The following is a 12,241-nucleotide window of genomic DNA, read 5'->3' as shown; positions in this document are numbered from 1 at the left end:
AGTATTTGATCTTGGATTTCATGGCAGCCTTCAACATACTGGCAGTTGTAAGTAGTGGAATGAACAATGATTAAGTAAATTTCTGAAGAATACATTTTGGTTTTGATTTCAGCCTCTGAATGGAAACTCATCTGCTCAGGTTAGGTGCCTGGCTGCACGGAGATGGGGGGAGTTGGAGACTTATTTTTGATGGGACACATAGATTTCCCCTACTGTCAGAAGAAGTTTCAGAATACTTTATCACCTGCAGTGGCTCTACATGACATCTCTCCAACCCAAGAAAGATAAAACCAAGAGGACGTGGCATATCTACTGGTAGTACAGTACAACAAAGAGGAGCTAATGGTTCCCAGATATTTTATAGCACTAAGGCAAAACCAAGAATGACAAAAGCACCCTTGCAATCAAATGCAAAACTTAATTATACTGAATACAGAGAAGAAGTTGTGTAGTCCTCCAGTAATTTGTAAAGATTACTTCTGGTATGGCTAAAGCCTGTTGAGGTAGAAATACATTCCAAAAAGACAAAGTAAATAGTTACTCAAGTCCAGATTCCATGCTGATGACGGTGAAAAAGTAACAGAACGAGGGGAGAAAAGAGAGTTCAGGGACAATGTGAAGCCCTTGCCACTGACAAAGAACTTTCATCTGTCCAGGCAGCAAACCCCAAGAGCAACCCGGATCTCTTGCCCTTGTTGTGATGCCTTTTGGAGAGTACTGTGGTACACACAGGACAGATGTTGGTTAGTAAGCATCATTTTTTGAAGTAGGGATATCTTTTCAAACAGTGTGCGTGTATTATGGCATGGACAAAGAGTGTATTTGAGTAACATTTTCTTGAACTGCTGAAATAGTTTTAAGCCAAGGTTCCACAGCTGAGGAGTTCCTTTGGAAAGCATCTTGATGCTTGTAAGGCAAGTAGTACTTAGACACAGCTCACGTAAGCAATCAGCCAGCCCAGGATCACCACATGTAAGAAAAAGATCAAGAGCCAAGCGAGGTGCTCTTTCCCATGAGAACATTATTTTTTTCACGTGTTTATTTACATATTTTTACAAGTGACTTATCCACAGATAAGAGTTTATAAAATAGGCTGTATTTTGGAAAACGACTCTAACAAACAGGTACACCGTGCTTAATGTTCAACATTAAATTGCAAGAGAAATACTGCTTCTCATATTCTCAAGCAGAGCAGGCAGAGCCTGCAGCTACATCTAATTAGAAAAAAACCAGCAGTATCCTTTTACTGTTCATTATCTACATCTTCAGTACTCCTAGCTTCAACTACAACACATTTGCCTTGTTCTGAAAGGCCAGCTTGTAACTTCTTGCTCTTCTACCCCTCTCAATCTATGATGCTTACATTGGTGCATTCTCTCTGCATCAAGCTGCAATTCCTACAAGGACATCATGAATACCGTTGAATGTTAAGCAAGCACAAAACAATAAAATCTGTTCACAATGCTGACTGTGGTAGCATGCAAGCACATCACAAGCTCAGCCTTGCGGAGGCGCTAACTGCAAGACCACGTGTAAAGATACTGTGGTTGAAACCAATATTCTCTAACAGCAGCTCCTATAGATGTATACCTTGAAAGCTTCCTCTTTTATATTGCAACACTTAAGTTTTAAGAAACAACACACTTTTTTTTTTTCTCCACATGAGTCTTCATCGACTAAAATGTTCCCCAACCTGTTGCCGGGAGATATTTCCAATAGCCCAAACTCCAAGCACCTCCATGACTTTGTAGGACTCCTGACTGTGCCTGCACTGTTACTAGCAGCCAGTCTCCCATAAGAAATAGTCAGGTTTTTCATTACTACAAGCACCTCTTAACATAATTGCATTAAAATAAACCAAAACATCTGTTGTTGTGTCCCATTTCATATGCTTTGTGACCCACCAATTTCTGCCACAATAATTTAATCTCCCCTCTTGCTTAATGCGACACTTTTGTGTGGGGACAGATGCATTCAGCACTGAGCTTGTTTGCGTCGGTTTTGCTAGCACACATCACTTCTCAGCTAAGTTTAGCATTTCCAGCTCAGGTTACAATCAGGAACGCTATCGAATGATTTAAGCAATTCTAGCAGAAAACACGGGTGCTTGCTCCTTGTGGAAGTATTGGATTCCCACACACTCTGTACCACTTACTGCTCCCATAAGGAGCCTATTTAATTTTGTGCAACTCAAACCTCACATTCACCCACACGCAGGGAAAAGAAGGGTTTAGTTAAACACAGCAATACTGCACTTAACACTGCTGACCGTAACTGATGCTTCCGAGGCTGCGCTGCCTTTGTAATATCCCACAGCCATCATAACGCCTGGCTAAATTCACTTTAATCCAAGCTTTTGTTTTAAGCAAAAAGCAGAAGAGGGGCAAGTACATACTGAAGTGAAAAAAGCTGTCAGTTAATACAGGGTACTGTTCTCTGCACTGCAGGTACTACAGGAAGCCACGGGCTGGCACACCACAGCGTGCAAACTCAACGGAAACTCCACTCTTACATGGCAGTGTTACCCGCCAGTAACCATCATTAACACTCTGATGCAGTTTCGGCAACTAAAACCAAGATGAAAGCCAACTGCTGCTGAAAGAAACCACAGTGCTGCATCCCCACCTCCGAAACTGAACCCTATGCTCCCGGTCGCAGTGCCCATCAGCACCTCAGCTCTGCAGGCTGGCGGTGGGTGCCTTGAGATGGCCCATAACTCCTCCACAGCGAGACTGACTTTCTGGAAGCTTCAGTGGACCAAAGCAGATCTCCAAGTGGACAGATGAGCAGTGAAGAAACAATGTCGGTGAAGTCATAGCGGCTGTCAGAGTGAAATCCCACCAAGCTTTTTGGGTGCTGTTTATTTTCCACTTCAGGATTCTGATGACAAGTGCCTAGCATCATGTTTGTATGTTATATCTAAATATTTAAATCGTGCATTTGAAAAAAGATCCACTATTCTAACGCCATTTACAACGAGGCTGGTCTTGAAACAACTCTCATCCCCAGCACACTTTGAACCCTGGGTAAATGGTCAGGAAAGTGAACATGCAGAGTTCATAATAACGAAAAGGTCATCCTACCAATGTACAGCTTTGTAAGTCAGCATCTATTTTAGATATCTATCTAGAGATAACCAACAACAACGATGATTGGTACACAGACAGCAACATCTGGCTGGGTATAAGCACACACTGGAACAGCGGACTTCTAAATTTCAATCTGGAAGCCTGAGCACTGGTGAGAAGCTCACCTATCTGAGGAAAAAAAAGCAACGTCAACCCTAAAATGACTATTTTTACTTTATTTATTTATTTTTACAAGAGATCCATCCTAAAATACTTCATAAAAAGCCATCCTTGACTGAATAACTTGTCTAAGAATACACTTCTGCTTCTTCCCAGAGCAGGATTTTAAGCTTGGAGCCCACAGGCTTCTTCTGAGAAGACAAGCAAAGGGCAGTAACAGTAGAGGTTTCTCAGACGTCCCAGCAGATCTCCCACTCTGGCACTGCTGAACAAAGACGCTTCTTTAGGCCCCAGTTGCACCATTTATCCCTAACTTGCAGCCAATCTCATCCAGTAGATGTTGAAGGTATTGAAGGCTCCACAACAGTTTATGCCAACTTAACCTTGGATCACTGCAGTCTCACACTCCTCTCATTAGCCACATTCTCCAATTCCTCCCCTTCAGCTAAAGAACGTTACTAGCGATGCATGCGGTCACCCGCCTGAAGCAGCTGATTTAACTGAAGATTAATTTTTTTAATCAAGACATTGGAGCAGCTGGGCTGGTTGAACAACGTCTTTCACTGCTGATGTGAGTATGATGAAGACAACAAGCTACAGAAAGGAGGGAGAGTGTGATCACAAGAATTAGGACTTGCATTGGTGTGAAGTGCTGCAGGGCCATGTTCTTACTGAAATAAAATGTATGCTCAGTTGAATTTGTGGTTCAAGGGGTCCTGGGACAACTTATAAAGTACCATATTCAGGTAAATTTGAAGCCACTTGTCTACTGCACAGTAGTTCTCTCTAATGAATGTGCTCTTTTTTTCTCTTTAAACTCTGCAGAGACACAGCATTACAACTCCTGCCAGCTACAAGAAAATGTTAATCATATTAAATACTGACAGCGTTCATTTAGAAAGTGAAACTGCATTGAGAATTATGCACCAAAAAGAGACACTACCTGAGCAAGCTTTTTTATTGCCATCTAGACACTCTCCCAAAGGGGCAGCTGGCGGTGATAAAATTAAAGTGCTGGCAGCAATTCTACGTGCTATAGTTACTCCTTAATGCTAAAGCAGAGTCCTTCACTGAAGATGCTGAGGTCAGCAACATGGCTATGTAACATTTCATTTCAGCCTTTGAAAATTTAAGTAAGCCACATCTGCAGTGGGGGGAGGTACACACACAGAGGAAAAAAAACCCAATGTTCATCATTGTTTATCAATTGTAAGATGCCGCTTAGACAACCTATAGCTGGTCCGTACAGCACATTCTTCCGAAAAAGGAAATTTGCTGTTTCCTTGTTTTTTTAAACACTTCAGTCCACACCCAAGAAAATGAAATCTTGAAAACTTGTTTCTCACACAGATTTTTATTTGCATAGAAATGACAAAAACAACAAGTGCAAAATATGCCCCATTTTTGACCTGCACGGTAAAAGAAGATGTTCATTCCGTACGCGTTGCGGATATTTTGCATGTAGGTTACGTTCATGCACAATTAAGGACAGATTTTTTAAATCTCTTCTGACACAAAACCAGCAAACTGATGTTTCAAAAAATGCTCAGGCTTTGTGTTTTATGGAGATGAGCCACAGAACTCCTCTCAGCATCTGGACAGTCTTCGACTCACACTGAAAAGTGAGCACATACACTACACACAGCCTCGCAAAAGCTTTCATATTTGAGCTTCCATCCAACCCAAGCCATTCCATGATTCTATGAAAAACAACACAGAAACCTCAGAGAAGGAAATTCCTGACTTTCTCCCACGCCCATCCAAACTAATTTCTCAATACACTGGTAAACATAACTTCAGTCGAAAAAAGAAATAAAGCAGGCAGAACGCACTATTTCAAAGGCAGCAAATACCTGACCTTGCTTCCACTTGTCATATTGTGTGTTGTGCTAATAAAAAACTTCCTTGGTTCTCTTTTTTATCACCATCAGAAGAGGTATTTCACTTGATGACTGGACATGTGCAAAGCCTTCAGCCATTCTAGCACCAAAGATGCTGTGATAATATACTAACTTATCCTGCCGCAGAATGCAATGCAAACTTAATCACAACCAACTACTGAGACGTGTCAGCTCTTATTCCCCGGAAAGTGCTTTTTATTTAACATCATAAATATTATAATCTTTTGTGTTTACCTCCACTTCAGAAATAGGTTTCCTTTCACCCGTACTCATCTTCACATCAAAGCCTGTACCAAAGACCACTGGAAGCAGATAGCTGAGGGTCTAGGTAGAGATTGGATGTTGCCCAATTTAATACCTGAGCAATTGACTCTACAGATGATGCTGGCCAAGCTGCTGCCACCCAGGTCCTTCAAACGCCTTCTACAGCTGCTGCATGGCTCCCAGCACCTGCATTACTGCACAGTTTGTCAGGATGGCATCACGCAGCGCTCTGCTGGTGACAGTGTAGGAGCACAGCATGTTCTCCCACATCCCCCCAGCCCGCAGAGGTACAGGACTGCTGGGGGGGGACACAGCCAGCAGCCTTACAGCAAAGCCGGCTGTGCCCAGGGCAGACACGGCCCGTGGGGCCCACACCAAAGACCAGCGCCATTTTAAGAACTAACCTACAGCTCCCTCAAAGAAAACGACTAACCATACCATGACAGCTCACCTTTGTTTTCTCTCCTTCGCAAAAATGATACTCCACATCCTTAAAGTCACGATTGTATGAACCAAACCACCCTACTGCTATTGCTGCTTTGTTCTACATCACCACAGTCTTGAGGGCAAGATGCACGGACTGCCCAAGATGCCACCTTTGACTCACAGCACTGCCATTTCCTAAATGAAATACTAACTCTTCCTAAATTGATCTAACCTAATTATTTTTCATCGTTTTTCAATAACCACAAATCAGTCATTTTTGCACGAGGATGATTTCAGTGTTTCAGTTCAGCCCAATATATAATTATTGTTTTTGATTTTACCACAAAGGATGAGAAAAGAAGATACTTTCACTTTTTCAGTTTGACTTCCACATCAAAAGTGCCATTATTTGCACAGCTCTACAGGTAGAAAGAAAATTATTTGTTAATAGGCACAGCAGAAAACTACCTACATGTGAGCACTTGAACACAGTACGTATACCACACAAAATCTTGCAGTTTAATGCAGGAGTCCATACAAACGATAGCTCGCCTTCCTGTTTATACACTAGATACTGTTGTGAGCAGAAGTTAAAAATAAGCTAAGCCAAAACATAGGACTATCAGATAAGCGTAAGTGATCTTGTACCAAGCTAGAATCAAATAAACACATTACAGACATTGTTATTTTTTTTAGGGGGGGAATGCTATATTGAGCTTGTTGCTGCTTATAAGCATTTTGTGTGTTTGAGGAGAACCGGCAGTTAAACAGGGTCTCACAAACCAGAAACATGAGGAAAATGACTATCGACAGTAAAGTAATTATTTGTTGGCCAACATGAGAACTGCTTTAATTAATCAAATAGAAGCACAACGCTTTCTAAGGGAGAAGGAAAATTCTAAGAATGAAAACGACAGTGAGAAAACACCACTCTCTTCTTCGCTCTTCCTAGCAATAAACAAAGTTGAGATTCCTGCCTGTTTTACTACTCGAAACTTCTCCCACTAACAAAAACCACAAGAATACTAATGATGTTTCATTGCTGCTGTTGGATAAAAAAAAAAAAGAAAAAAGCATACGAAACCACTTTTAAGACAGAAAACATATTTCATAACCCTTTTTGAAGTCATCGGTAAAGAGTAATTGAGAAAGACTGAGACAAAATGATCGCTCTAATACACAAAAAGGTCTTGCTGTCTCAAAGAGGATTACAGGTCATGTAGGAAACCTATTACCTGCCCAGAAGTAAGCATCAGTATTACAGTCTCACAAAGCCGGCTGCTTGCTTTTATGCAAAGTTAGTACTCAAGTAGCGACTCCCCCATCTCTCCACATCTGAAACAACTTCAGTTTGTTAATGGGAGAATAAAAAGCCCTAGGAAGCCCACAGAATCATTCTAATTATTTTAAGAGCAGAAGAGTAAAAGAAGGTGGTTATTAAAAAAAATACACTATGTTTAGTAACAACGTTCTACAGAGAACACTCTTAATACTGAAAAACACAGCGGTATCATTTAGTGATACATAACGAGATGCCTGCTGCCACTTTTTCCATTCACAGAAGTCAGAATTTTCATTTTCTCTGCATGACATTTCCAAAATAAGCTATTAAGCAAGCTGATACACGTTTGACATCAGGCGAGAAACTCACACAGCTACAACACATGCTGTTTTCTCACAGTGAAGCTGGATATACATTTTTCTGATACTTCTACTACTAACCCCTGGGGGAATGAAGCACATTTAGAGAGAGGTCTCAGTGGAAATTCATCTGGACTTAAGATTTCAGCAGTTTAGGTTGCCAGGCTATGCCTGTGGACGAGAAATCGGGGAAGGAAAAAAAAAACAAAACACAAGCAATAAAAAGTAGGAACTCTCTTCCCATTTCTGAGAAAAGAAGAAAATGACTCTGTAGGGCCACCCCCAATACATCCACAGCAATACAACTCGCAGGTAATGCTCAATACTGTGGTCAGCTGTGGTCACCTTCTCTCAGAAAATTTGCAACAGAATACAGAACAAAACCGAGCAAGGCAGAGAGAAGAACAACCACACAGAAACAACTGACATTATCCTGGCCAATAAGAGATGGCGTGAGTTATTATTAGAACAAACCGGCCAACTTCAACTTTTAGTCACAAAAGGAGTCCTACATCTGGGCAAGATAATGCCAACACGGGCCCGGAAGACCACAGTGCAGAACACGTTCTTCTACTGTCCTCTTGAAATTTTGTGATTCTCTCACACTCTTTTGAAAAATAACAAATACCCTCTGCACAAATAACAGCTCAGCCTCCCCTGTGCTACAGCCTCTTTTTTTAAGCACAGTCTTAAGACACGCATGCTCATGTAAATGGTTCTGAAGTACATAGACACCAGACTGGCAATGTTGGAACCACTAATGAGAACACTGGCAACCACTAGGAAATATCTTAAATCAAGGCAGAGTAGAGGCAAATGCACAATCAGCACAGGGGTGTGAGAGGCAGGAAAATATAGACCCAATTCTGAGCTTTCTGCCAATGGGAGATGGCAATTTCAGTGGGGGCACAAAATGTGGTGGATGGCATGAAAACACCTAAGACAATAGTACACATACTGGCAAATACTTCTAGAAAGACAATTGAAAATATCTATCTACATGTTGCCTTAATCAAATAATTCTTTAAAAAATTATGTAATTGCTTTATGATCTCTATCAGTAAATTTGGGATTTTTTTCCTCTATATTCCAGGAATCACTACAGCTCCTAAAAATAAAGAGTGACAAAAGGAATGGCCAACCTAATAAATGAATAAGTAAATAATCAAATACACACGTACATCACTCGAAATTCCAGAAGAGAGAGTGACAGCAGAATAGGCTCCACTACTGCCAAGCCTGGATTCCCTCTTTTCCGGCTCCAACCACTGTCTCTTCCAAGTGCCATGTGAAAAGGCATGATGGATCTTAATGCCAGCTAGCTTGCCACACTTAATTAACACTGATTAAAAAAATAAAATTAAAAAAATGCTGCTTTAACAGCAATTCTGCAACATCTGAGTGCCTGTAACAGCAGCTCTCGTATGGAAGAGGTACAAAACGTATTTGGAAAGGGATGGTGAGGATGAGGAGGAAGGGTATATCAATTACTGGCAATGGTCCATCCTACCTCTGCTCGTCCCACTAAAGTCCATTCCCCAAACCACACATTGGGTGCAGCACTTTCCCTGAGCCTGCAGGGAGCTGAAAGCAGTACAGCTCAGCATCCAGACACGCGGTTTGAATGCTGGGTGGTCCTGCGTGGAGCCAGGAGCTGGGCTCCATGATTCTTGTGGGTCTCTCCCAACTTGGGACGTTCTAGCAATCTGTGAATCAGCCTCCTGCTTGTGAAGGTGAAATAAGCAGTAGCTGGTCCGGGCACTGTGCGCGGATGCGCAGTACTTCTCCTGAAGAAGCCCACCTCCCAGCACCAGGAGGGAAGGGGCAGCTGGAGATCTCTGTGTCTGCCTACAGAAGGAGAAAGAGCTGCGTCAGGGGGAGCCGGCTCTAAAAGCAGACTGTGATGGCTTCCAGAAAAGGTCCCACTGCAGCACAGGTACTCCCGCTATCCTTAACGCAGCCAGAACAACCTTTGAAGGCCACAGTACCAAGACCTGGACAGCATGGAGCCTGCAACAGGCGGGTCCATGCACACCACTCAGACAAATCCAGACGGGAAAAGGGAGGCATGACAACTATTTACAAACAACTGAAGAGCATTCATACCAGAGGCAGTGAGGAAACCGTATTCAGGGTAACACAGCGCATAGCATGTGCCAGCCCCAGACTGCACTGTTCCCTCTGAGCTCGCATTTCTGCTACCCAAGCTATCCACTTCCTCAGTTCCAGCAGATGTGCTCTTTTTAGAACTGCATGAAAGCAGTTACCCTATATGAAGTACCGGGAGGACGGCTGAGAGCAGAGGGATGAAAACATGGATCAAGGAAGAAAGAACAGCAGGAAAAGTTTCCGGACAGTTTGTGTTCAGCTGTGGGAATCACCTCCCAAAGGAAGTGGCAGAACATTAACCACTTGAGTCACTTAAAGCTCAGCAAGACAAACACTGGAATTCTGCACTCACACCAGAACATCATGAGTATTCTAGAGAAAAACTTCAGTCCCTCGACATTCATCCTTCACATGACTGGGAAAACTATGTAGGATCGGACAAACACACATGTAGGTCTCCCTGGCATCACACAGAAGGAACACCAGGTTTGTAACCCTGAGTTTCACTGCTGAAATAAGATGAGTTTATTTATCCCCTGGCTGGCACAGCACTCCCAGGCCAGCTTTGATTAAGGCAAGTTCTCATGCTACCAGCCTGCTGGGTGTGCGCCTTCCACTGCATGAAACACCTTCGGAAAGGACAATGGCTGAAGGTGGTGTTCTCCTGGTGAACGTGCCTTGTCTTGCCTGCGTGTTGCCAACAGCTCATTGCTTTTGCAACCCTTAAAAATATAGCTCTAGGCAGGCTTGCAAAATGCTACTTAATCATCTGCCAGAAGCAAAGAATATTTTTTAGCGACAGGACAATGAATCATCAATTTCATCACTGCCATGGATGTGGACAATGAAGGTCTTCACAATGGTGGGTCTTGTTTGACTTCATCTAATTTAAGTCCTTCTTGTAGCACAACAGCTCTTTTAAATAAATTACCACCAAGTCATCTCATTTCACAGTAGGAAAACAACAACCAACATCCCCCCCCCTCCTACCATCACCTACCAGGTGGTTAACGTGCCAGGAGCACGAACGATGCCAAACTGCTTTCACCTACGTAAAGCCCAACTCCAATTCAGCACTTAAGCGTGTCTGGCTAAGCCAGTGTGGTTCCACTGATCTGAATGGAGGCGATTCCCCTTCCCAAGGTTTGTGTGTGTTGGCAACAACAGGACTGTGGCACCAGGGGCAAATCAAACAGAAAATCCACGTTTTCACCCATCAGGTATGTGCACGTGTGCTGGCATGAACGGGTCGTATAACACCCCAAGGACAAACCCAGAAGAAGTGAAGAAATGTTCCATTTTTTCATAAAGAAAAGCAGTCACAAGATGACCCAATGAGTCCGACAGGCAGTCAGACACAGTTCCACCAGATACAGACATCTGACACTGGGTCTCAACATGACCTAACCAGTGAGTCAGGGAAGAACTTCCCATCCAACCGCCTGCATGTGAAGGCGGCAGCACCGGACAGAATGCGGTGCTCCCGTTGTTCCAGGCCACTTCAGAGATGGCCACGTGAACCGGACGGTGCACAGAGGCCTCGCGTTCCCTCTTCATCCCGAGGTAGGCTCGTATAGGGCTGCCCAGGCTCAGAGGCAGCTAATAGCAAAATACGCACAAAGTTGAGCGTATCTAGAAGTGGAAACGTTGCATTACAATCACACAGCCCTTCTAACAGCGCACACATCTGCCAGTTTCGATAGCCTCGTGCAGGTCAAGAACCTAAAGACAAACATCCACATTCCGACACTGACTCTTCCTGACCCTATTCCTGTAACTCCTTGCCCCGACGCCCCGCCATCCTCCTGGCAGCCCGGCGCCCGCCGCGTCCCGCACCCGAAGTCGCGTAAAACTTTCCCCGCCGGGCTCCGGGCGGACAAAGGGCCGGCCCGACCCCGGGAGGCCCGACTCGCCGTCCCGCCGCCACAGGAAGCCGCGGGCCGGGCGCGCCACCTTCCCGCCCGACCGCAGCGCCGGCCCCAGAGCTCAGGGGAGGCCGAGCGCCCCTCGCCCGGGCGAGGCGAGGCTGGCGGCACCGCGAGGAGCCGCGCTCTCCGCCCGCCCCAGCGCCGAGGCGGGCAGCGCTCAGCCCGCTCCCCGCTCCAACCCCCGCCCCGTCCTCCCGCTACCTCGGCCATGGCCGCGGCGCCGCTCCTGCCAGGGGGCGCGCTCCGGCCCGCCCGGCTCCGGCTCTGCCCCAGGAGCTGCGCTGGGCACAGCGTGGCCTCGCTCCGCGTCCTTCCGTCCGTCTGCGGGCCGCCCGCTGCCTCCGCGCCGCTCGGGGATGGGGGAGGGGAAGGGGGAGCCCGGAGCACGGGGCGGTGGAGAAAGGAGGGGAGGGGAAGGTCCGCGTTCAGCCGCGTTTTTGCCCGCCCCGGAAATACATTCCTCCCCGCTGCCGTCAAGCCCTGGGCGGGGAGGAGCGCTCCGGGCTGCGGCTTGGGGGTAGGGAGCGAGGGAAGGGCTCTCCGTGGGCAGCGGGGACCCGGCCCGGCCGCCTGTGGTGGCGGCGGCTGTACCGCCCGGAGCGCCGCCCCCGCAGCCCCACACAGCGCCGTGCGCGTCGGCGGGACGGAAAGGGCTCCGCCCGGCGCTGCGCTCTGCGAGGAGCGTCCGTGTCCCCGTTGCCCCCAACCTTCCCTCGGGGCAGCG

General features: G+C 45.6%; 1 protein-coding gene across 2 annotated transcripts in view; it reads right to left on the bottom strand.

Moving 5' to 3' along the window:
* The window catches only part of ITGB1 (integrin subunit beta 1), a 41,463-nt gene extending 29,588 nt beyond the window's left edge, over positions 1 to 11,875 (bottom strand). For both annotated transcript variants that reach the window (NM_001039254.3, XM_046917243.1), the window contains exon 1: positions 11,719 to 11,875. In NM_001039254.3, the coding sequence (NP_001034343.2) occupies positions 11,719 to 11,727 (9 nt within the window). In that variant the 5' untranslated portion in view covers positions 11,728 to 11,875. The remainder of the gene's footprint in view (positions 1 to 11,718) is intronic.
* Positions 11,876 to 12,241: the final 366 nt, after the last annotated feature.

This window comes from Gallus gallus, chromosome 2 (genome assembly GCF_016699485.2).
Source record: "Gallus gallus isolate bGalGal1 chromosome 2, bGalGal1.mat.broiler.GRCg7b, whole genome shotgun sequence".
NCBI lineage: Eukaryota > Metazoa > Chordata > Aves > Galliformes > Phasianidae > Gallus > Gallus gallus.
The sequence above is the reverse complement of the archived record's forward strand: the minus strand, read 5'-3'. Positions and strand labels throughout refer to the sequence as shown.